Below are 24,119 nucleotides of genomic sequence, written 5' to 3'. Positions count from 1 at the left end.
TCTGATTGCATGGCTATGACTATGCCTGAGTGGCGTCGGTAGGGTTGGTGCCCTGGGCACAGGGAATCTCCGTAGAATGGTGACATAGAGTTCGTCACACTACTGAGAGTGGCCTGGAACTTGTAGCCCGTTTTAAAGTTTTGCGTGGTTTCACTAAACGTTTTCAGACTGTGATTGGCAGAGGAGAACTGGTACCTCAGAGATTGAGAGCTCAGATAAGGGACGAGGGCACCCCATAAAAGGTCCTTTTGTGTAGTCACCAGCAGCCTTATCATTAAGAGTTTCGCCACAGTTTTTACTACGTGATTGGTGCTACTGGAGGCAAGGGAACATGTTTTAAAAACAAGTATAAATGTCAGAGATTAAATATTTGTTTTTGTTTACTTGCAGTTATTCAAAAGAGCAAGGCGTGATCTGATATAAATTGGTATCCCTAAGAAAAAGATCAGCCTATTGATTGGGCATCCAGGATAAACACAATTCAGTTATTCCTTATTTTATGAATAAATAGAAGAAACTCTGTAAGATAACAAAAATTAATTAACAAAAAAACACCGAAAAATAACTCTAAGATTTCAACTTTGAAAGCTCTATTTTATTTTGTTACATGTTTATTTAGTATGATGTGTGTGCCCGTAAGTATGCACATTTGCCTGCGTGGGCTCAAGTGTGTGGAGGCCCAAGGTTGATGTTGGCGTCTTCTTCATTGCCTCTCCACTTGCTCGCAATCTCCGCTAATCTGGTTAGCCATCTTATCCTGGGGATCCCTGTCTTCTCTTCCCAGAGCTGGAGGATCCTGTTCTGCTGTTAAACAAACGTAGCAGAGTCCTGGAACTGGATTTAGAAGTGCGTGTCTGAGACTTTTTTTTCCTGGTGGAACTGATCCATCTAGGGAGACGCTGTAATATTCTGAAGATTGCACTTTGTGTGTTTATAACATTCACATTTAGTTTTACTAGTCCCCTTTTTATAATGTATTTTGGATCAATAGCTCTTTTATTGCATGTTCTTTATTTCTGCGGTTCTCATTTTGATAAGACTGCTCTGATGTAAGTCTTGTGGCATCAAATGATAGTTTCATATGTGTGCAATCCAGACTGTTCACTTTTTCCTCTACTTAATTTGCCTTTCACTCATGAATTATTGAATAACTCTTTGATATTTCATGCACAGTGATTTAGTCTGGGACAAAAGCAGGAATAGGTTTGTGGGCATGCGTACAGTTGGTGTAGAGTAGTCTTTTAGGACTCACTTCTTTTCTCCAGGATTTGTGTTGGTGGAGGAGCAACCTGTGTGAGAGTCAAGAAAAAGAAAGCTATAAAAAATGTCACCTCTGTGTCCCCTTTACTCATCTGACATGTGGTAGCGTGGGCTGAAGAAAGATGCCCTCCTCCCCCACTTCCAGCCCATCAGTGTCTGAGACAGGTGGAGGAGCTGGCCGTGGGGTCACAAGAGCAGGACCGCTGTCCCTATCCCTCACCAGCTGCAGCGCTCAGGAGAGTGCCCCTGTACCTCACCAGGGCAACACAATAGATCTGGCCCTGGTGGTGCAGGTGAGGGAGAGCCCATCCTGAGGGGATAAAAAGAGGAGAACTGGCCCCACCCTCGCTCATTGCTGCAGGACTGAAATAACTGGGGCAGTGCTGGAGAGTTCAGCCTGGTGGTGAGGGCAGGGGGGCTTATGACCTGACCCACCCCACCGTCCACCCCATCTGTCATCTGCTGGAGCATGTGACCTGACCCGCAGACCCAAAGCTGCAGGTGTCCTCAACAGATAGCCAAGAGTCCTAGTGAGAGGCCAGTGTCAGTAGAGTAGTAGAAGCCAGAGGCCTCAACCCCGACGGCGGTTCGCAGTGAGCGCTTGCAATGAACGTGTATGGACAGAGGGGAGTGCAGCGTGGCTCACTGTGTTACACTGCAGCCACCGTTAGGAGATTTGAATTTTTGTCCTTTTTTTCTCTGAAATTTTGTTTTATTTGGGGGTGGGTGATAGAGTGCAAGGCAGAGGGCAGAGGGTAAGGACGGAGAAATGAATGGGATCACGATACATGGTGTAAAAGACTCATAGAATAAACATTTTAAAATGCCAGCTCTACCTTAATCTACTGGGAAGACATTTTTATCCGTTTCGATGGCCAAATGAAGTCTTGTCAGTGTCTGACACAAGAATGATCAAGTTTATTTTGTATTTCCCACCGGGAGGGATGTGACATAAGCATCTATAGATGTCTTTCCCATTGTCATTTTGGCTCCCTCTATTGACTGCTTCTGAAGTTGTGGAGGGAATTTATTTCTTCTCCAGGCAAGCAATTGCTATGTACTTCAGATGTATATGGGAGGGTAAAATAATATTCCAATGGGCAAAATTAACATACTTTTTAAGAATTTTAGTATTTTACACGCCGCCTGAAATAGGGGCCCGTTCTAGTTTTCCTGCAGACAGTATGTAATTAAGCTTTTGAATTTTTACCCAATCTGGTGTGTGAGAAATAAATCTCACTGATTTAAATTTGTACTTCCTGGTTGTCTGTGGACTCGGCCTCTCTGAATGTGTATAAAGGCCTGTTTGCACTGCCTTGGGACTTGTCTGACCTCGTCTTTTGCCGGTGTTGATACTTGAGTGTTAATATCCCCCACATCAAGTTCTTCAGGTGTTTGAGATACAGAAGTGAAGATGTCTTTCTGTGTGTGCACACACCCCTGCCCTTGCTCCTCTGTGATGTGTACATGGCTACTTCTTATCTAACCTTTTAACATCTTTGTATTTATTCATAGTATGTGTGTGTGCTCCTCTGTGTCCAGTGTCCCAGAGATGGGGTCTCTTTACATTGTTGTGTCAGGGTATTAGTCTGTCCAAATTAGTTGTCGGCCATACTCCATAGCCTGTTAGGTACTGAAGGGAGTTTGTAGAGTGAGGAAACCAATATATTGGAGGTAATAGTTTAGTGGGAGAGATTAAAGTCACAGATGACAATTGTAAAACTACAGCAGATGACGTGAAGGTGCAAAGTTTTATAATAATAGCAGTGGTTGGCCTTGCTTATCAGCAAATTTTAGGACAGCTTTATTTTTCTGCTTTGACTTTTGGGGAATTCAGATATTGCTATCTGTTATGTTTAGACTGTTCCTCTGGCAGCTGATGTACTGGTTATAAGTAAGTGCAATCCAGTCTAGTCTGCGTCAGGTAGGTTTGGATAGTGGGAGAGCCACAAAACCTGCATTTTCACAGACGTTAGTTTCAGATCTAATCTGTTTTGGAGAGGTTTTAATTTTGGGTCATTGTAGTACCTGCCCACATACACTAGCTTGTTTAATTCTGAAACTTTGAACTAGTACTGTAGGGGTTCTCACATTACTCATTGAAGACATTTGGATAATGTGGTGTTTGCCACTTCAGGACATGTAGGCACTGGTAGAGGGAAGCCTAACAGGCCCAGATTTCAGGCTGAGGCCAGGAGCTCACCTTTGCTCATGGTAAAAGGGCCGCATGAGAAAAACAGTTAACATTTCTTCTAAAATTAGCATTTTCATGTTGTATTATAGAGCTGACTGTCTCTATGACCTATGGAGAATTTCTCCTGTGCAGATTAATGGTATCTTTTGTAGAGATTAGTTAATAATAGTAATAGCAGTTATTGTAATGTCTCTCCGAATCAGTAGATTGTATGGCTGGCTGTGAGCGTCTTCCTGCAGTTGTTGGCATTACTCTGTAGGAAAATGAGTTAACAGGCATTTTGCTTTGATTTTTGTAGACACTGGCCAAAAGAAGAACCTAGACAAGAAAGATGGACGAAGGATGTCTTTCCAGAAGCCTAAAGGAACTATTGAGTATACTGTAAGTTACTATAGCAAAGCAATTTATCTTTGTAACAATCTTTCTAAAGGCATTTCCTATTTGGCTGCAGATGAGACAAGTATTGTTAATTGCCTCCTTTAAAAAATTGGACTTCTGTGTAACTTTCCTTAGTAATAGTCCTTTGATTTTTTATTGCATTTTATAATTGTTTTTCTTGCTGTGTTCTACAAAGACCGTTATTCTGGCAAATCACATTTAATATTGATGATAATTTAGAGTCAGAGTTCCTTTTTCGCAATCATTTTATTTAATTAGGCTTTTCGGAAGATGCTTGCCATCTTAGGGATGTGTGCTTGACTAGGTTCCCAGCGGGGCTGATGACAGGTGAAACCCTCACAAACTAAGGCGAGGGCGAAGTTCCTCAGCTGTCAAGGCAGGATTTCTTCTGTTCTTGAACCGACCTCAGGTCTCTGAGATGTTGGTTTTTCCTCTTTTCTGGGTACTGTGGACAGCTGAAGTGACTAATTCATTTTGGAGTGTAGTGTTTCATTTACTTGGCTGGATGTAAACGTGATTGATTTAGATGGTGCTAAACATGTTGTAAGGCAAATGTATGAAGTCACATTAGTTTTGTTGCTTGGTATTTTTTTTAAACACATTATGACTGTGTTAAGGAGAAAGTAGCAACCTTCAACTTCTTCAGTGTTCGGACCTTCCAACATGAGCCTAGCCTACTGTGAATTCTTGAGCATTATCAAAATTTGACTTATGCTTATATATATATATATATATATATATATATATATATATATATGACAAATTTTAATTACACGGTGTATATATATATATATATATATATGCATAAGTATATACTGTGTAGTTAAAATTTGTCATTAAGTATTTTCAAAAGGCTAGAAACAACATATTAAGTAGGATTAAATTAACTTCTGTCAAAAAAATTGGATTTTAAAGCCCATTACAACCCTAAGTTATGTATGTTTGTGTCTATAGGGTTGAGGTGAGAAAATAAGTTCAAATAGTAAATAATTAGGTAATAATATTTAGTATATTCTTAAATGTTTATAAAGCTAAAACTTGAGGCATAAGGTATATCATTATGCTAAAAGATGTATATAATAATTGTTTTTGATGTTCATGAACTGTAAGATTTTGTTGGTTTTGAATTTAGGAGTTTGCCATTCTTGGACTGTAATAAGACACCTGAAGCAAAATTAAAATAAGAACCATTTATTGTGGAGTGAGGGCAGGGCATAAAAATCTGAAAAAAAAATTCTTTTCTTCATGAGTGACTCTTTCAAAACTCACATACTGACCAGCAACCATAAAACATCTACTAGAGCTTATTTATTTATCACACAGGTCAAATTATAAAGTGTAGGAAACATAAAATTCAAAGCTAGATATTGTTGTTTGTTACTTATAACGTCTATCAAATCTTCACGTAGCATATCTTTGTACTGGCTGCGGAATGTATTTGCATGTATTTCTCTTAGAGCACATAGAGCACAATGTACTCTTCAAGCTCTTTCCTTTACAATACTTATGCTCCTTACTTGGTGTAGTTGTACACAACTGTGGTCCCAGCCCTCTGGAGGCTGAGGCAAGGCAAGAGTTGCTTGACCCCAAGAGTTCTAGGAACTTTGACAAGCCATTTGAAAAATAAATGTTATCTAGCTTAATATATTTCCAATACTACCTTCCATAGTATAAAGTTAATCATTGTATTTTAAGTCACCTAAGAGTTAAAATCAGAACACACACAATACAGTTTTAATTGTAAAATCACTTTCAATGGGAATTAAAGTGGGGCCATAAAAATGTTCTACAGGCAAAGTGTCTGGGAATGGCTCAGTTGGTCAAACACTGGCCTTGTGAGCTTGGGGATCTTATTTTAGATCCCTAGAACAGTATGGAAAGCCAGGTGACAGTGTCAGAGCGTGTGTCTGTAAGTCAGCAGAGGGAAGATGGAAACAGGCAGATCTCTGGAACTTGGTGTCCAGCCAGAGTACTTTAATAAGCTCGAATATGAACAAGAGATTGTCTCAAAATACAAGGTAAAAACATTCATAGAGGATACTGGTCATTGACCTCTGTCCTCTACACATTCTTGTACACATATGTACAGACAAACATATACATGTATGTTCATAAACTCTATATACACATTCAGAATGTTATATATTGTCATTTTTAATAATTTAGCATATCTTTCTACTGAAATATTTTCCAATTATTAAATCCATTGGCTTTTTCTTTTTGCTGCTGTTGATCATTTCATCCTTCTGGCTTTTACTTTTTCTGTCCTTTATTTCTATTAAAGTTTCAAGTGACCTGCAAAATAATCAGCTTCATGATGTAATTGTCATGCATATATGTCATTATTGTCTTTGTTCTAATTGGTTTCCCTTCCCCAAGCACCCCTTACCCTCTTCAGGCTAGTTCCTTCCTTCTTCCAATAGTACCGCCATGCATTCTTTGTACCCTCTTTCCCCCGCTTTTCCTTAGGACCCCTATCTCCTCTTTAACATGTCATTTCTACTTTCCTGACCTATGGCACACTTTTTTTTTCTGTCCCTGACTTCCCGGATGCTTGCATTTTCTGCTGTGACTTCCTGCTTGGGAAATTGCAGCTCTTCCATCATGCTGTGATGCTGCATTTCCTGTCTCTAACTTGTGTGTGATGGGAGCATGTACACACGAGGCAAGCTAACTCAGGACTGTGGAGCTGGAGTTACAGATCACTAGGAGCAGTCTAACCTGGGACTGAAGCTCAAATTCTGGCTCTATGCATGAGCAGTCCAAGCGCCTAAGCAGTGAGGCAGCTCTACCTAGTTACTTCACTGCTTTTGTAAAGGGAACATGCTTTAAAGCTTTAGTTTGTATTTGGAAACTGTTCTAGTTGTTGGCCAGTATGGACCGTGGCAAAGCACACATTTCTCCATGCTCTGTGTCTTAGTAGATTGATATCATTGTAGAATGTGATACTTTTAGAGTGTTTTTCTCAGAAATTACCATTTATGAATCAAACATAAGATTGTTTGCAAGATGTATTACTATTACATAATCACTTAATATTATAATTTAATTTTTCTGTGTTAACAGTTGAAAGTAATCTGTTTTCCTTTTAAACAGGTTGAATCAAGGGATTCTTTGAATAGCATAGCCCTGAAATTTGATACCACACCGAACGAGCTTGTTCAGTTAAATAAGTTATTCTCCCGAGCTGTCGTGACTGGGCAGGTATTGTTATTATTTAAATGTATTGATGTTTGAAATTATTAGGTAGAACTTATTCATTTTTTACGTAGTTAACAATGTAGAAAATATGAGCATAATATTTTGTGTTCCTGGAATAAATCCTGCTAGCCAGATAAAAGTGCAGGTCACATCTATTAATGCCTTTCTTAAAACAATTGAAAATAATCGTAAGTTGTGTTTCAAATATAGTCTTCAGAACTTTTTTTTTTTTAAGACAGGGTTTCTCCATAGCTTTTTGGTTCCTGTCCTGGAACTAGCTCTTGTAGACCAGGTTGGCCTCGAACTCACAGAGATCCGCCTGTCTCTGCCTCCCAAGTGCTGGGATTAAAGGCGTGCGCCACCACCGCCCGGCTAGACTTCAGAAGTTTTAAAAAGACTTAAAACAGTTCATGAAAATTGACAGAATTCAATATGTTTAAAGGTAAGCTGTCTTTCAGTCTAACTTGCCTTCTGTAAGCAAGTTAACAAATTGAATCTTTTGGAAACTGTCTAGTCTATATCAGGGGGTTTTGCTTGTTTTTAAGTTTGTGACCCTTAGCAAATGCCCTGCGTGAGTACAGCAGTCTGGCAGCTTTCCTCGTCTGTAATGATGGCTGCGCTGGTATGTCCCTGTGTGAGTCGCCCACAGTGAGGCTGTGTCGCTGCTGTCCCGCTCATGTTACCAGTGCTGCAGCGGACACTGTCTGCGTCCGCTTTATATACATGCCACAGCATAAATTCTTATCTATAGCGCCGTTGGGCCAAGGAAATATGTGTAGTTAATTTCTCTAGTAATTGCCAAGTTGTCTTTAAAATGACCACATACAGTAGTATAGAGTTTTGTTTCTGTGCTATGTGCTTGTTTTAATGCCCATTTATAAATTAATTTGTGAAATTAGTTTTAAAGTGTCTATTTTTATTTTTTCATACTTATTACGACATATGATATACTGTTCTACTCTTATAATCTGATTTTTTTATTGCCAAAGATCAGTATCAAATAATGCTTCCTTATAGAACATTATTTGGCCATTGATATTTGTTTTTCTGAATCTGTATATGAATATTTTCTTACAGGTTTTATATGTTCCTGATCCTGAATATGTCTCCAGTGTTGAGAGCTCTCCATCTCTGAGCCCAGTAAGTCCTCTGTCGCCGACGTCCTCCGAGGCTGAGTTTGATAAAACCACTGTGAGTACCCTACTTCCAGCTATTCCTGTAGAATTCATGGAGTATACATGCTACTCATAGTATTCCACTTGTATTTTCTAAGTTTAGTATTCAAGTTCTCCCGTCCTGGTGTGTGTGTGTGTGTGTGTGTGTGTGTCTGTGTTACTGCTGATGTGGGTGTCTATGTACGTGTTTATACAAAGTACCCCATCTCAGGGTGTGTGTGTGTGTGTGTTACTGCTGATGTGGGTGTACATGTACGTGTTTATACAAAGAGAGGGGGAAGGGGATAGAGGAATGGATAAAGAGGGGGAGATGGAAACTTGGGACTAGAAACAATCCTAAATACAAATTATGTTTCCCACGCCTTAGCAGTGTACACTTTTGGATAGATAATCTTGCACACTACTTTCCGTGTGCTATCACCCAAGGTCAGGAATTTGCTGCTTGACCTTTTGCAACACTGTTGAGAAAGTTTTTGATTTCACAACATTTTAGATTTGGGGATTGAGAGTGCTCAGTCTGCATTACATTCATTCTAATCTATAAGATGAATGGAAGCTGAAGTCAGAGTTTAATGATGGGTATCGGAGACAAGAACACAACAACTTTAAACACGTTTCTACCAATCAACAGGGGATGTGCCAACCTTGATACAGAAGGAGAAATAGCAAAGAAAAAAATAAATGTAGTCAGAGGTTGGTTTAGATTGGGCTTCTAGCCCTAAAGTAGAATTGTGTAAATAGCAGGAACTTTCCCACCAGAAACCTGTGGGATTCCCTTCAGACCACATATGTCTGTCTCCTGGCCTAATTTGAATGCTTGAAATAAAAAAGGAAATCAGTCAAAAAAAAAAAAAGAGAAAAAACGCAGATCCCCTCCCAGTGGGAGTGGTCACCTGAGCAGATCCCCTCCTAGTGGGAGTGGTCACCTGAACAGATCCCCTCCCAATGGGAGTGATTACCTGAGTAGATCCCTCCCAGTGGGAGTGGTCATCTGAGCAGATCTCCTCCCAGTGGGAGTGGTCATCTGAGCTGATACCCTCCCAATGGGAGTGGTCACCACCATCTGTCCTTTGCCAGGTAGGGAAAGATGGAATAACAAAGCTTTGTGAGTGATCCCTTAACCCTAGTGACTCAACTGTCTCAGGTGTGGTCCAGAATCTTTCCCTTCCTCGACTAGTTAAGAAATAGAAGAGCCATGAAGCATTCTCCAGCCGAGGGCAGACATCACCTTCTTCCCAAGAGTCCGCATTCCACAGCTAGAACATTATTTTGAACAGTGATTTTTATAAATTGTAACTGTATTCTTTGCATAACATTGAATTTATTACTGAACTGAGATATTTTTCCTATGTAACTTTTGTTTATCTGAGGTGATTACATTTCCGCATTGTAACTACTGTTTGCTTTCTATACTATTACATTTCTGATAATATATAGTCTTAGAAGGAAGACTATTAAGTTTGAGTATTACCTTTGGTTAGGCATGATACATATTAGCGTTATGTTAAATAATGTCTGTTAGTATAGCTACTATATGTTTATTGCAGAAATTTTCATTCAGTATTTAAAATAAATATTGTTTGGCTTCCTGAATGTTCAGTTTTGTGTAGTACACTATGTATAAGCCTAAAATACTTTATTTATGGATTTGTTAATATATGAGTTTTCATTTATATTTTTAAATAATTTGCTTCACATAGAAATATTATCTCTGAAAATTTAAACATTCAAACTATTCCTTTTTATTCACATGTGGATGAAGAAGCATAAGAAACCATAGAGTAAATGTGATGGAAGTAGCTAGAATTTACTACGTTAGGTAAATGATAAGCTCATTCATAGTCATTTAAAACAGTCTGCTAAAGCCATGGCTATCCTTGAAACTGCTGTGCAGCCAAGGATGACTTGAATTTCTTTGATCCCCGTTTGCACCTCTCACCTGGCCCATCCCTAAGTCCTGGGGTCACAGGTGTATGTCACTCTGCCTGGTTTCGTGGGTGCTTGAAATTGAACTCCAGCCTTTGTGCATTCTAGGTAAGCACTATCCAGTTAAAGTGTATTCCCAGCAGTCCCGTGTCCTTCCGTTATTCACTGCTGACCTCAGATTTAAGAGTGAAACACTGGCCCCGTGCATCTTTGTCCCCGGTAGATTCACTGGCCCTCTGTCTCGACTGCGCCTTTGAAACCCCTTCACATTTTTCTTCTGTTGGTGTGGGTATTTCTGGAACACTGGCAAAAATGAGAGGGAAGAAATGAGACCTAACTGAAATCTGTGTTTTCCTAACTCTCCCCGTAGAAAGTCAGCACGAAATGGCCACATCCTTCAGGGTCTCACCAGACAACCCTCCTTTTAGAGTTTTTCCTGACTTGAGTCTGGTGTCTGTTTCTCCTTTAGGGATAGGCTCATAAAAGTCCTCTGTTGTTCACCTTAGACTGGTGTATGCCCTGTATGCCTCCTGACTCTTGTAAACAATTGTATTAGTCAGTAGTAGTAGACCTTTTCTTGGTTTCTTGTTTGTTAACTTTGAGTGCTATCACTCAGTAACTGGGTTTGGTTTCTGTGTCTGCATAACCAATACATATTACATCTGTTGTATAGAGGAAGGAATTACAGAGGAAATACTAACTAATCAGCATCTGGACTCAGTTTCTATGTTCTAAGGTAGACCTATGTTCTACCTTATTGGTATCTACTGCTTTATTCTGGAAATTGATCTCTCAATTTAGTAACTAATTTTACCCAAAGAGAGAAGTAATACTTGGAATTGTTAGTGGGTATGGAGACAGCTGCTACCTTCTACCATTCATCTCTGCAACTGGTCCGTTGCTGTGATAAAACACCCTGACCAAAGGCAAGTGAGGGGAGGAAAAGGCTTACTTGACTAACACTTCAGGCAATAATCCTTCATTGAGGGGAGTCAGGGCAGGAGCTCAAGGCAGGAGACTGAAGGAATCCCATCGAGGAATGCAGCCTGGGTCTTGCTTATCCTAAGCTTATCAGTCACCATCTAGACAATCCCTCACTGACTGGGCTACAGGCCAATTTGATAGAGACAATTCTTTACTTAGGGTCCCTCTTTCCAGGTGATACCAGGCTGTGTCAGGTAACCATAAAACCTAACCAGGACAGAGTTCTACATTTCACGTTTTTTTTTCTTTGTTTTTCGAGACAGGGTTTCTCTGTGGGTTTGGAGCCTGTCCTGGAACTAGACCACGCTGGCCTTGAACTCACAGAGACCCGCCTCCCGAGTGCTGGGATTAAAGGCGTGTGCCACCACCACCCAGCTACATTTCACATTCTTTAAGAGATACAGAACCTGGTTTTGTTTTGTGCTCCTTTGGTTTCTCTTTTGTAATGTAAGTCTATGCAGTGTGATAAGAGTATTGAAGATTAAAACTATATGGCAAAACCCAAAGAGAAAATATTTAAATAATAATATGGAGAAATGGAGTAATTTTGAAGTATATTCAACTGAAGATTGAATATGCAGGTAGTTACTGTTTCCTTAACACAAAACATTTCATAGTATAGTCAGTGTAAGAGATGGTGGGAGTAGAACACTTGAATAGCAGTGGAGTTAGGAGCTCCGCATAACTAAGGAAAAATAGCTGTAATGATGTTGAGATCCCAGAGAAGACCTTGGCACTTAAAAGGAAAAAGCAGAGGTGGTAGTAGAGTGCAAGCATATTCCGTGTTCTTACATGTAAATGGTAGAACCACTATCGTTCCTATTACATGTAAATGGTAGAACCACTATCGTTCCTATTACATGTAAATGGTAGAACCACTATCGTTCCTATTACATGTAAATGGTAGAACCACTATCGTTCCTATTGCCTTCTACTTAAAACCACTTGCTCCTCACTCTCATCCAAAAACCTCAGAGCTTTATTTAAGTTGCAGTGCTTATAACATTCCTTTTAAAAACAAAATTAAGGCTCGGAGCAGAGACTGAGTAATTTATGTAATGTCACAGTGAATGCATGATAAAGCTGAGGATTAAACCCTGACTGTCTAGGTCTAGATCTTGGGGTAGATTCTTAACCACCTGCCTTAGTCAGTGTTCTGTTGCTGTGAGGAGACACTGTGACCACTGCAGCTCTTAGAAAAGAAAGCATTTAATTGAGGGCTGGCTTATAGTTTCAGAGGTTTAATCCATTATCATCATGGTGGGAAGCATGGCAGCGTGCAGGAAGATATGGTGCTGGAGAGGTAGTTGACAGCTACATCCTGATCCACAGGCAGAAAGAAAGACACTAGACTTGGCAAGGCTTCTGAAACCACTCCCAGTGACACACTTGCTCCAACAAGGCCATACCTGCTAATCCTTCTAATCTTTTCAAATAGCACTATTCCCTGGTAACCAAACATTCAAATACTGAACCTGTGGTACCCATTCTTACTCAAACTACTTCATCATCCCCTTGTGTTGCCATAATATCCACTGTGTGGACTAACAAGAACCACTACTGTGTAGCTATAACTTGTGATTTAAGATTAAAATATTTGTCACTGGTTGCAGGACTAGAAAGTTCTTAGAGGTAAAAAGATATCTGGTAAAAAGTACAAAACTTTGATCAACCAAATAAAGATGACAGTATTGCTGGCTGCTGATTCTGAAGGGTGGTTAAAACCATGCAGAGGCAGACAGAAGTTTGCTTTTTTCTTTCTGAACTCACAATAGTTAAAGTGATTGGAAATTGCTTTGTTTTGTTTACTTATCTTATATGATAACTAACAAAGACAGTGATATATGTATAAAGTTATTAAATTGTTTAAGGATATAGAAAGGTTAAAAATATTTTGTTAACTGATAAATTGAACATGCCATTTAGCTGTTAGGATCTATTTCTTTTATGTGGTGGACTTGTGAGTAGCACTTAAAGTGTCTTTCAACTTGAATAAACATTTTAAGTAAGTATAAAATTTTTAAAAAGCAACAACGCATGCAGCAAACCATAAAGTAATACAGGGTATACTTTGAACTTTGTCCTCAGTAGCTCAGGTCCTATTTTCGTATCTCTAGAACTGGAATCAGCCATTAGACAATGGTTCTAGAGAACACAACTGTCAGAGTCAGAGCTACTTGTTACTGTTGAGTGTGTTTATAAAAGAGTATCCTTATCACCTATTTCCAGTTTATTTTAAGTATTGCTATGTCTGTGTTTCAATATAGTTGCTTTTCTTCACGATTCTGTATTTTAAGCACTCAGCTGAGAAGAGCCCTATGAATTAGTTGCAGAAATAACCCATACTCAGACTGAACTGTGGTCTGATGCACTGCAGATGGGCACAGATGGACTTTTGATTTTGAAGTTTAAAGTATGCTTCTGGAGCAGGGGTGTAGCTCAAGTGTTCATGTGTAGGGACCAGAGTTTAGGTCCCCAGAACCTACTTAGATGCTAATTCGGCATGTAATTCCCCCCACAGAAGGCACAAACAGGAGAAGGGAAGACCAGACACCTGGGTGAACTCTGGGTTTGATTGAGGCATCCTTCCTTCTTCCGTGAATAAGGTGGAAAAGCAATAGAGAATGACTTGTTAACCCTGTGCCTCAGAGCTCAATATACACAAGTAACACATGTGCACACACGAGTGTGCCCACGTACCTGCAAACTTCCACGTGTAACACACACGCACAGCCATATACACAGTGGAAAAATATCCTTACAATGACTGTCTTCTTGCTTGCTATATCTAGATATCACTGTCCAGCTCTTCCCCGTCTCTGTGCGCTGGCATACACATCTCATGGATGCCACCTTGGTGATATCAAAACCAGTGGTTTAATTCACAAACGGTTGCACATTTATGCTGGGATTGGGAGGGATGTAAGTCACTTAGATTTAATGCTTTTTATGTTGTTTGTGTGTGTGTGTGTGTGTGTGTGTGTGTGTGCGTGTGTGTATAAAATACATATACAGGTAGGTATAATTCATTTTCATCCTTGTATTATAGGCATTTAAAATGGAAGTTTAAGATGTATTTAAAATCTTCATTAAAAGTAAAAATGCCATTATTGTTACACTTTGGGGAATTTATCTAAAGAATGTGGTAAGAAGAAAAGAGACTAGTACTTACTGGGAAGGTTATTTATTTGCCATTACTTATGCCTTTATTTAGTTTCCTAACGCACATTGTTGTGTGTGTGTGTGTGTTTTATTTTGCTTTGTTTAAGACTCCTGATGCTGTCCATCCAAAAGAAGCACCTCCCTCATCTACTGCCAGCAGTATTAGGCCTGCAAGAGTTGTGTCTTCAACTTCTGAGGAAGAAGAAGCATTTACTGAGAAATTTCTCAAAATTAATTGCAAATATATCACCAATGGCAAGGTAATGAACTGCATCGTAGTTTTTACTAAGCTATGAAAGCTTGACGTGTACATTTAAGTCAATAATGTCAGCCATTCATGAGTATTTATACAAGGGTTTGAGTTAGAATGGACCTTGCCCATTAGTTAGAGTCTGATGATCTGTAGCAGATATTAAAGGTCGTGGGATATGCATAAATTCACTGCGACAAAGCACATGTCGTGGTTTTTCCTAGAATATTAAACATATCTTTAAAACAGCAGCATTGATGATAGTAGGAGTGCTAGCTTTTGAAATGTAGTATAATACAGAAATTGAAATTCACTATATACTACATGATAAAAAGTATTTAGGTGTGTTCTTCAATCTGTTAGAACAGGAATAAACATTCCTACTTTGGGGCAAGTGTAGGTTTCAGTTAACTCATTTCTGATTTGGTCCCCTGTGGTCAGAGATCATCCTTAATCCTATGTGAAGGCTTACTCTAGGGTGGTTTATCTCCTGACCCAGAATATCTTGACAAATCTTTTGTGTATGCTTAAAAAACACATACATTTTGCTTCAGTTTTGAAAAATATTTTAAAATATCCATGAAATTAAGTCAGGTGATGCTAGTATACTTCCGTATCTCTATTGATTTCTTATTTTTTCTTTAAATTAATGACAAGGATGTGGAACTGTTTCATTACAAATGTGTTCTGCTTTCAGTTTATAATTCGTGAATTTCAGTGTGCTATAGGAATGTAGAACTGTTTAGGATTCCTGCACTGTCCTGATGAATTGACTGATGGTGAAATGCCGACATTGACCTCAGGATCTGTGCCCTGTCTGACGTCCATGTCGTGGATACTGCTATAGCCGTTTCCACCTCCTTTGGGAAGTGTTAACATGGTCTGTCCTTTCCTGTACCCTCAGGCTGTCTTTGTAGGGTGTGTTTCTTGTGGAGGGTGTACAATTTTAGACTTTCAGTCAGATGAATTTGAAATGGTCAATTCTTGAGATTTTCATAAAATTAACCTTGAGGAAAGAAGTCTGACAGTTTTGGCTGGGCATCCTTTTAGGCCCTAAGGATAGATTCTAAGAAAGTTAACGCAGATTAATTAATCCAGTGGGGAAGGTGTCACCTACTTTAGTGCAGAAAGTAGAAGCAACTTAGAAACCCTTAGTGGGTGGAAAACTGGAGCCCTGATTGTACTGTGTATAAAGTAGATGGCCAAAAGTCCGAGAAGAAATAGCAGAGGCATCAGGACTCTGTTTTGAAGTTGCGAACTTTGAAGATTGAAAAGTTCTTTGTTTTTCCATCTTAGGGCACCGTCAGTGGCGTGCTGCTAGTCACACCAAATAATATAATGTTCGATCCACATAAAACAGACCCCTTGGTTCAAGAGAATGGCTGTGAGGAGTACGGCATCATGTGTCCAATGGAAGAGGTGATGTCAGCTGCCATGTACAAAGAAATTTTGGATAGCAAAATAAAGGAGTCCTTGCCCGCGTAAGTGTGCTAGTGTGCTGTTCACTGAGCCTTTCTTTTCCTTTCCTTTTCTTTTTCCTTCCTACCTTCCTTTCTTTCTTTTCTTTTCTGTCTTCTTTTTAGCATCTAGATAGTTGACCCTTCTCAAATATTCTTATTTTATTAGTTTTATTATAGATGGTATTCTCTTTTTCATTAATGAAGCCACATTTAAGCACTAATGACTAGTCAGTTCTTAGTGTGCCTGGTATATAGTTAGTACTTGTGTTGTATTTGCATTTATTTGGTCAAAGAACCAGATATTTGACAAGTAAGCTGTAGTACTCATGTAACTCAATGCTTTTCAGCTCTGTTATTTAGCCACAAAATAAAAAAATCCAGCTTAGTGTATATTATTAATGTCCATGAAGGGACCTAAAGCATAGCATTGGGTTTGGGGTGTGGCATGGATGAGGCCTGGCATCGCAATAGTCGGTTACGGTACGGTTACGGTTGTCCTTCTGGAGTGCAGACCGCAAAAGAGACAACTACAGGCGGCACTAATTGAGAGTTGAGCTGGGGATGTCCTGATGTGGGAATCAGTGTGATGGAATAACATAGATGTGAGACCACACTTCTAGGCAAAGCCTTTAAAAGCAATGTGTATACAAGTAGTCGGCAGAAATGTAAAAGACTTGGAGAGAAAGGAGATAGAGCATTCGAGGGAAAGCAGAGAGAAAGAGGGTTGATGCGTAACAGAAAGGAAGTCCCGCCCACTCTGCACGTGACTGGCAACCACTTGAAAACGGCTTCACCCTAAATGGTAGCAGATGGTTTACACTCTTATTGCCAGTTTAAAAAAGGAATTATAAAGGAAAAAGGAGCAATTATTTTTCTCGGGTAGTGTGAACGCTGTTAGGGTAACCCTGTCTTGGAAAAGGGTCCATTTCAGCCTCAAGTGCTCTGTGACTTGGTAAAATAATCTTTAGAAACAAATAATTTCTAGAAAAAATATTCTAAACTACTGGTTGTATTTTTAAGTTGTCAGTCAAAGCCAATTTCAGGAAAATAAAACAAGACCTCCAACAAACCACAGTCACTGAGGTTCAGTGTAGAAATGACACAGATCGAAGGACTAGCTCTGAGGGGAAGGAGGAACGCCGCTCAGTGGTGCCGTCTTGTCCTGACACTGAGTTTCTGAATGATCTTCTGGGTAAGGTGTGGCTGCGCTGCAGGAAGACCAAGTGCTCTTTACCTTTAAATGACCATTTTATCAACCTGGGAAGAAATACCCTTAAGTCTTGACTTATGTGTTAATTGAAATCAAGGTTTGGCTTCAGGCAAGATGAGTGCAGCGAATGGTTTTGCAGGGTAGTATTTTGTTTACAGAAGTAAAGTCGAAGATGCTAATGGTTTGCCTCTTTGTAATGTTTGGGGAATTGATTTCTAAGGTGCTGTTCTGAACTGTGTTTTGTTAAGTGCCACTAGCGTTAATGTTTAGCCATTCAGAATATTAATATCAGGTTAGAAAATTGACCTAAATACTTTTCTTTTTTTTTTTTTTTAAATTTTTAACAGCTAGTCTCTTGGTTCTGTTAAATGTATCAACAAGATCTCCTGAAGCTTGTGTCCAGTTCCTTGACCCTGTGGTTGCAGTTTAAGCAAATCACCAATAGATGGCACCATTTCACATTCATTATCTTCAGCTGCCTATATTTCTTAAAAGATGAATCCAACAGAGAAACCTTGTCTTGAAAAACCAAACAAAAAGGGCTGGAGAGATGGCTCAGAGGTTAAGAGCATTGCCTGCTCTACCAAAGGTCCTGAGTTCAATTCCCAGCAACCACATCGTGGCTCACAACCATCTGTAATGGGGTCTGGTGCCCTCTTCTGGCCTGCAGGCATAGACACAGACAGAATATTGTATACATAATAAATAAATACATATTTAAAAAAAAAGAAAAACCAAACAAAAAGATGAATCCAGTAGAGACAGAAGGCACTTGAACGAAATGTTTAAAATAATGACATTTTACACATCTCACTTGGAAAAGTATATGTTTTGTTACAAAAACTTGAAAACCACTAGAGTTAAATAAGAGACTTAATCAGCTTTAATATCCACAGAAGGCCACTTATTCTGTGTTGGTTTACTTTCTAGTCTTTCTATCTGGCATATTTCTGTTCTCTAGTCATATATGGTCAAATATTGATGCTTTGCTGCTGAGACTTCAAATAATTCCCAATTATTATGAAGCAGCTTTAATCATCAGTCTAAATTGCTGACTTACTCAATGATGCTTATTTCTACAACTTCCCATGTGTGGACGTTGGCATTTACCTGACAGATGCTAGTGATGGTGAAAATGAGACCCGGCTGTAAAGCATTCACCTCTGACTTCTTCGTTCTTTAACTGAACAGATTCTCTTAGAACTGTTCTGAGTTACTAGCTTAGGATTTCCTTTAAATGTTGGGCCTCAGGTTGCTCTTAACCTTTGCGTTATAGTTTGTATTTTAGTTTAATTTCCTATAAATAAGCACTGCATATGAATGGTATAGGCTGAAATAGCCAGTTTTCTATGTGCTACCAATAAAAGTTTTAGTTCACTGTTATAAGTTCATCAAGAATTTAAGTTATCAAACTTGGTTGAAGGTTATTTATAGAGAAATCTTCCATTGATGTTTCCCCAATAGTAAACAGTTGATGAAAACTCTTGATGTGAGTATGTGGTGTATGTGAAAAACATGGTATTTCTATTTTTGTTGAGGACTACACTTTGCGTATTTTGAAATGCTTCTATGATATTTTTTATTTGGTTGTGGAATGTAAAATGTTACAGTTTTAATGTCTAGTAATTTTTAATTTTATTTTATAACAGAGAACTAGATCAGTTGTCAGGAAGGGACTTCTGCCATTCTAAGAAAATGACAGGCATTGCTGCTGAGGAAACGGACTCGCGAGCCCGCGATCTGGGTAATGACAGTGCCAGCACGGCTCCCAGGAGCACCGAGGAGTCTCTCTCCGAGGACGTCTTCACCGAGTCAGAACTCTCTCCCATCCGGGAGGAGCTCCTCTCTGAGCCGCGGCAGGATAAGTCATCCGACGCGTCCTCAGAGTCTGTGCAAACCGTCAGTCAGATTGAAGTGGAGTCGTTGGCAGTCAAGTCAGAGTCTCCTAACATTCCTGACCGCATTAATTCCAATACCGAACATTCTTCAAACCAAGAGGCTTTATCTCATGAAACTGATTTAAGTAGTCTTGAACTCGCCACTAAGGAAGGAGATAAGGCTACAGAAAAACTTGAAGTCTCAGGCCCCAAAGAGCAAAGCATAGATGTAAAAAGTCATGGTGACCGGGATTCTTCTTTCCGTCATGAAAATGCACTACAGCAAGAGGGAGGGGAAGGGAGCATACCTTCTGGAGAGGCAGTGGAACTCAAGGAAAAGCAAACTGTTCAGGAGAGACAGGTGAAACAGCAAAAGCGGGACTCGGAGACGGAAGTAGAGGAGCTGCGTAAACTCTGGAAAAGCCACTCGATGCAGCGAGCCAAGCAGCAAAGAGACAGCATCCAACAGGCGTCCCAGAAAGAAGGGAAACATCAAGGTGCACCCATGGACGGACGTGTGGACGGTAAGGGTTAGGGAGGTGTGAATTCAGTCTGGTGTTCTGCACATTGTTTTCTTCCTTCCTCTCTGATCAAAGGCTGCAGATTAGGTCTGTCAGAATGACTGTCAGAGGGTCCTTGAGTGACGTCACTCTGGGGGGCGTGTTGATGCAGGGCCTAGTCTCTGAACATCGTTTTGTTTAACTCTCTGCATTCTCTGTAGTTTGTCTTATGATGTGCACCTGCCCTGTGTAACACATTGATTACTTTCATAAGGTCTTGGTATGATTTTATCATCGCATATTTGACATTTGAATTACAGTTTATAACCGCCAAGGTTTTAATATATAATTTTTTAGAAAACAACATTGGACACCGTTAGGATTCTTTGTCCACATAAAAATCCCGCCTCTCTTTGCTTAGATGGTTTCTTTTAAAAACAAGCATGCAGGGTGCTCAGCTTCCTTCCTTGGCTCAGGTTTTTGTTGATATGAGAATTAGCATAGTAGCTTCTGTTACGAATGTACTGAGCCCATCTGTCATACACTGTGGCTCAGATAACTTGGTTACATTCTCAGTTCTGTTGCAGAGTTGTTTATAAATTCCCATATGAACTCTAGTTACTACTTTAATTTCAGATTTTTATTCTACTTCAATACAAAAGTTAAATTTACCAATTTACTGAAATACACAAGCTAAATTTACCATTTTGACTTTTTTATTATAAAATAGACATATCATAAAATTAACCATTTTAACCATTTTGAGCTCTACAAATTGTGGCCATCAGCATATTCGTACTGTTGGATACTCTTCACTGCATGCATCCTGGGAGCTTTCAGCATCTATGAAAACACGACTGTAACTGAGCAGTGAACTGTCACTCCTGCCCTTCCCCGTCATCACCAGTATGTGCTCAGGATTCTCCTTACTCCAGGCCATTCACATGTTTCTGTGTTACGTCTCATTCAGCATCATGCTTTCACCATTCATCTCTATTATGAATGTGCTTGAATATCTCCTATGTTTTATTATTATTCTTATTATTGAGATTATATAATATAATTGCATCATTTTCCCCTTCACTTTCGTCCCTCTAAGCCTTCCCTTATGCTCCTTCTTGCTCTCTTTTAAAGTCATGACCTCTCTTCCCATTAATTGCTGTATACAAACTGGGTAGGTTATACTTATGTGCTCAGGAATATGTATATGTGTGTGTGTGTGTGTGTAAGAAAAATTTCCTTTTCTTGGAAGTCCAAAGAATTAACATTTCTGCATATAAATGTTGTTTGCCAGCAGTTTCACGGTGTCTCTGATTAATGCTAAGAAAATCCAGTCATATAGATAGTATTGCAAATCCTCCTGCAGTGATAAAGTTTGTATAAAAAGGAATCCCTTGTAGGTGAATGTTTCTGTCCTGTCAGGTCCTGCAGCCGTTCAGACTCAAAGAAACATAGGGGTTTATATTAATTATAAACCATTTGGCCTATTAGCTAAGGCTTATTATTAACTAGATCATACAACTTATTTTAATACATAATTCCTGTCTATGTTTAGCCTCATGACTTGATACCTTTTCTCAGTTAGGCATTCTCATCTTGCTTGCTCTGTGTCTGGCTGGTGACTGACTCTCTCTCTGTCTTTCCTCTGCCCACAATTCTAGTCTGGTTTCCCCACCTCTTCTTCCTGCCTGGCTACTGGCCAGTCAGTGTTTTATTAAACTAATATAAGTGACAAATCTCTCCAATGTATAAGAGGATTATTCCACAGCATTCCCTTATTTTTTTCTTTTCAACACAAGAACTCTGAATCTCACCTCCTTTGTTTAGTTTTTTCCTTGATCATTATTCATAACAACTTGTAACTAATACTCTAAACAATGACAAACATCCGTAATCATTTTTTGGGAATGTGGGCATAGTTTTCTAGGCTACTTCCTGCTGATTCGGAGCGCTGATATTCCTATGGGGAGTCCAAGAAAATTTAAGATTATAATCAGGTCCTGACTTTAGTATTCTGTGAGGCTGGACCATCTACGCCAGCAGTCTTGAGGCTGCTCTGGCTGTAGAACTCAGAGGAAACTCCAACAGAGGTGCTCTGAAACATTGGATCGTCAGGGCCATTCATCCCCATTTGAGATTTTTCAGGGGGTCTTCCTTGACCAAACCTTATTTTTCTTAACCCAGAATGAATCCACAGCCTCTCATTTTCTATGGAAACAAAAGAAAAATCTTTTCTCCAAAGTGACATATCTTTTGACTTGAACTTTTAATTTTTGAATTTTGTTTGGACTAATCCACCAGCATTGAAGTCAAGTGTCTTTTAGCTGCTATTGCTCCTTCCTCAGCAATAAAACAATTCAAAGACAATACAATAGCATACAGTATCCAGACTCTTTGTATATTTTCCATCTTTATGTGGCTTTTTTTCTTCCTCTGTTTCTCTTTTAAGGACTTTCTCTCCCAAACCTATTTATATTTTTAAACACAGTATAAACTGTTTAGAGGTTTGTTTTGTTTTGTTTTGTTTCTTTTGTTTTCTTTTGTCTTATTTTGCCTTTACTGTATATGTCTTTTTCTGACCAAATGCTAAAGTGATATGGCTAGGATTAAAGCTGTGGCTTTGGCTGCTAGCTCCACCCCATTTCTTAGCTTTTTGAGAGTCGAGCTTCATGGCGGAGGTACTGGAAGAAGTCACATTTATTGCCGCAACTCTGTGGAGTATCTAGGTCCAAAGAAGCCTGATGGTGGCTGCTCATAAACACCTTTTGGTGGCAGAGCCTCTTAAAAGAACTGTGAGGTTTTTGCTGCTAAAACTGACTTAGGAAGCCTCTCTTAAGGAGCCATGCCTCTGCTTGCCACCAGCAAACAGAGCCCACCCAAGAAATACTGCTCCCAAAAAGCCATGTTTGACTTTGTTCTTGTCTGTTTAGAATCCTTTTTTTTTTAATGTAGAAATACTTGCGAAATGTTTGGGCAGCATTTGTAGCACAAATAATTAAAATCCAGAGACCGATATTGGGGTTCGAACTAAAGATCAGAAAAGCAAAACAACCAAGCCACTAGAGAAGTTTTACCTCTACCGAGGCTGGGCGGCTGCAGACTGAGCCCTGAGGCTCTGTTTCCTCCCATTTTTACATCCCCCACCTAGTGCTGGGATTAAAGGTGGGAGCCACCACCACCTGAATCTGTTTCTGCTTTGCTCTTGTGTAGCCCAGGGTGGCCTTGAACTCACAGAAATCCCTCTGCCTCTGTCTCCTAAATCCTGGGTTATAAAGGTGTGTGACACCACTGCCTGACCTCTAGTGGCTTAGATCTTCAGGCAAGCTTTATTTATTAAAACATAAATAAAGTATCACTATAGCCCCTCCTTTCAGTCTTTGGATGGTTATTTTGTGAGGGGGCAGTAATTCCCATATACCAGAAGAGGAATTGCCAGATCACACAACTGTTTGCTTTTCTGAGAATCCACTTGTTTTCCATAGTTGCTGTGTGTCATTTCATCTCCCCAGCAGTTCATGGAGGTCTGGCCCGATCTGACGTGCTGCACATCCCTGGTAATTGTTTGTAATTCCAGCACCTTGTAGGCAGCGGCAAGAAGACTCCCTTAGTGCTGAGGCCAGCCTCGTCTGCCCAGCAAGGGAATGTCTCAAAAGCCTAAGAAATAGAAGTATTCCTTTGAGATAAGGTCTCTTCTGTCCCAGAAGGACTTGGTCCTCCCTCCGTCTTCCAACATATGTGCTACAGACTCAACATTCAGCTTTTAAAATACTGATTTTTTTTTGTATCATCCCACTGAGATACTTTGAAAACCTAAGTTATTAGTTTTTAAGAAATGCATTTATTCAAAGCAATTTCTTTAAAGGCTGAACTTTTTTCTACAGTATTTTTTTCTTTATTCAGAACACAATGAACACTTATTAGGAACATTGTCAAATACAAGAAGTTATAACACAATTTATAAAATTATCTGGAATTTATTACCAATGATGATCAACTAGTATTAACATCCTTACAGGTCTTTGGCAGGCATTTTGGTTTTGATTGATAATGGAGTCTATGTGTACATACAGATATGAGTATAAATTCAGGATTGTACTGTATGTATTGCTATTTCCTGCTTCATTTCACTTAGCATTGTGTGGTGTTCACCTTTGTATTTACGTTATAGTTTTGTCAAAATGTGGTTTTATCAGTCTTATCATTTATCCAACCATTTGCCTGTTGTTCTTAGCAATTCAGACTGTTCAGATGGCTACTCCCTTTGGTATAAGTAACACTGGCATTAAGATCTTTATATAGAGTATTTGGTTTATGTATTTTTTTAAATCTTTGAAAATGGTTAGAAACTAATTTCTGTTCAATTAAATATATAAATATATTAAATATATAATTTTATAGGCTATGAGAATTAATATATAATAGATTATTATAGCCACATGCCAAAAGAAGAAAATAAGTAGGCACTTTGATATAGTTTTTTTTGAGTTGTACCATTGGTTTCCTCTTTTTAATAAAACATTA

The 24,119-nt window shown here is 39.2% G+C and overlaps 1 protein-coding gene across 12 annotated transcripts in view; it reads left to right on the top strand.

Moving 5' to 3' along the window:
- The window catches only part of Oxr1 (oxidation resistance 1), a 366,376-nt gene that overhangs the window by 304,363 nt on the left and 37,894 nt on the right, over positions 1 to 24,119 (top strand). For all 12 annotated transcript variants that reach the window (XM_075961070.1, XM_075961075.1, XM_075961077.1 and 9 more), the window contains 6 exons: positions 3,753 to 3,835; positions 6,950 to 7,057; positions 8,132 to 8,245; positions 14,409 to 14,561; positions 15,848 to 16,032; positions 18,871 to 19,622. In XM_075961070.1, the coding sequence (XP_075817185.1) occupies positions 3,753 to 3,835; positions 6,950 to 7,057; positions 8,132 to 8,245; positions 14,409 to 14,561; positions 15,848 to 16,032; positions 18,871 to 19,622 (1,395 nt within the window). The remainder of the gene's footprint in view (positions 1 to 3,752; positions 3,836 to 6,949; positions 7,058 to 8,131; positions 8,246 to 14,408; positions 14,562 to 15,847; positions 16,033 to 18,870; positions 19,623 to 24,119) is intronic.

The sequence above is a fragment of the Microtus pennsylvanicus genome, chromosome 2 (assembly GCF_037038515.1).
Source record: "Microtus pennsylvanicus isolate mMicPen1 chromosome 2, mMicPen1.hap1, whole genome shotgun sequence".
Taxonomy (NCBI): domain Eukaryota; kingdom Metazoa; phylum Chordata; class Mammalia; order Rodentia; family Cricetidae; genus Microtus; species Microtus pennsylvanicus.
The sequence above is the reverse complement of the archived record's forward strand: the minus strand, read 5'-3'. Positions and strand labels throughout refer to the sequence as shown.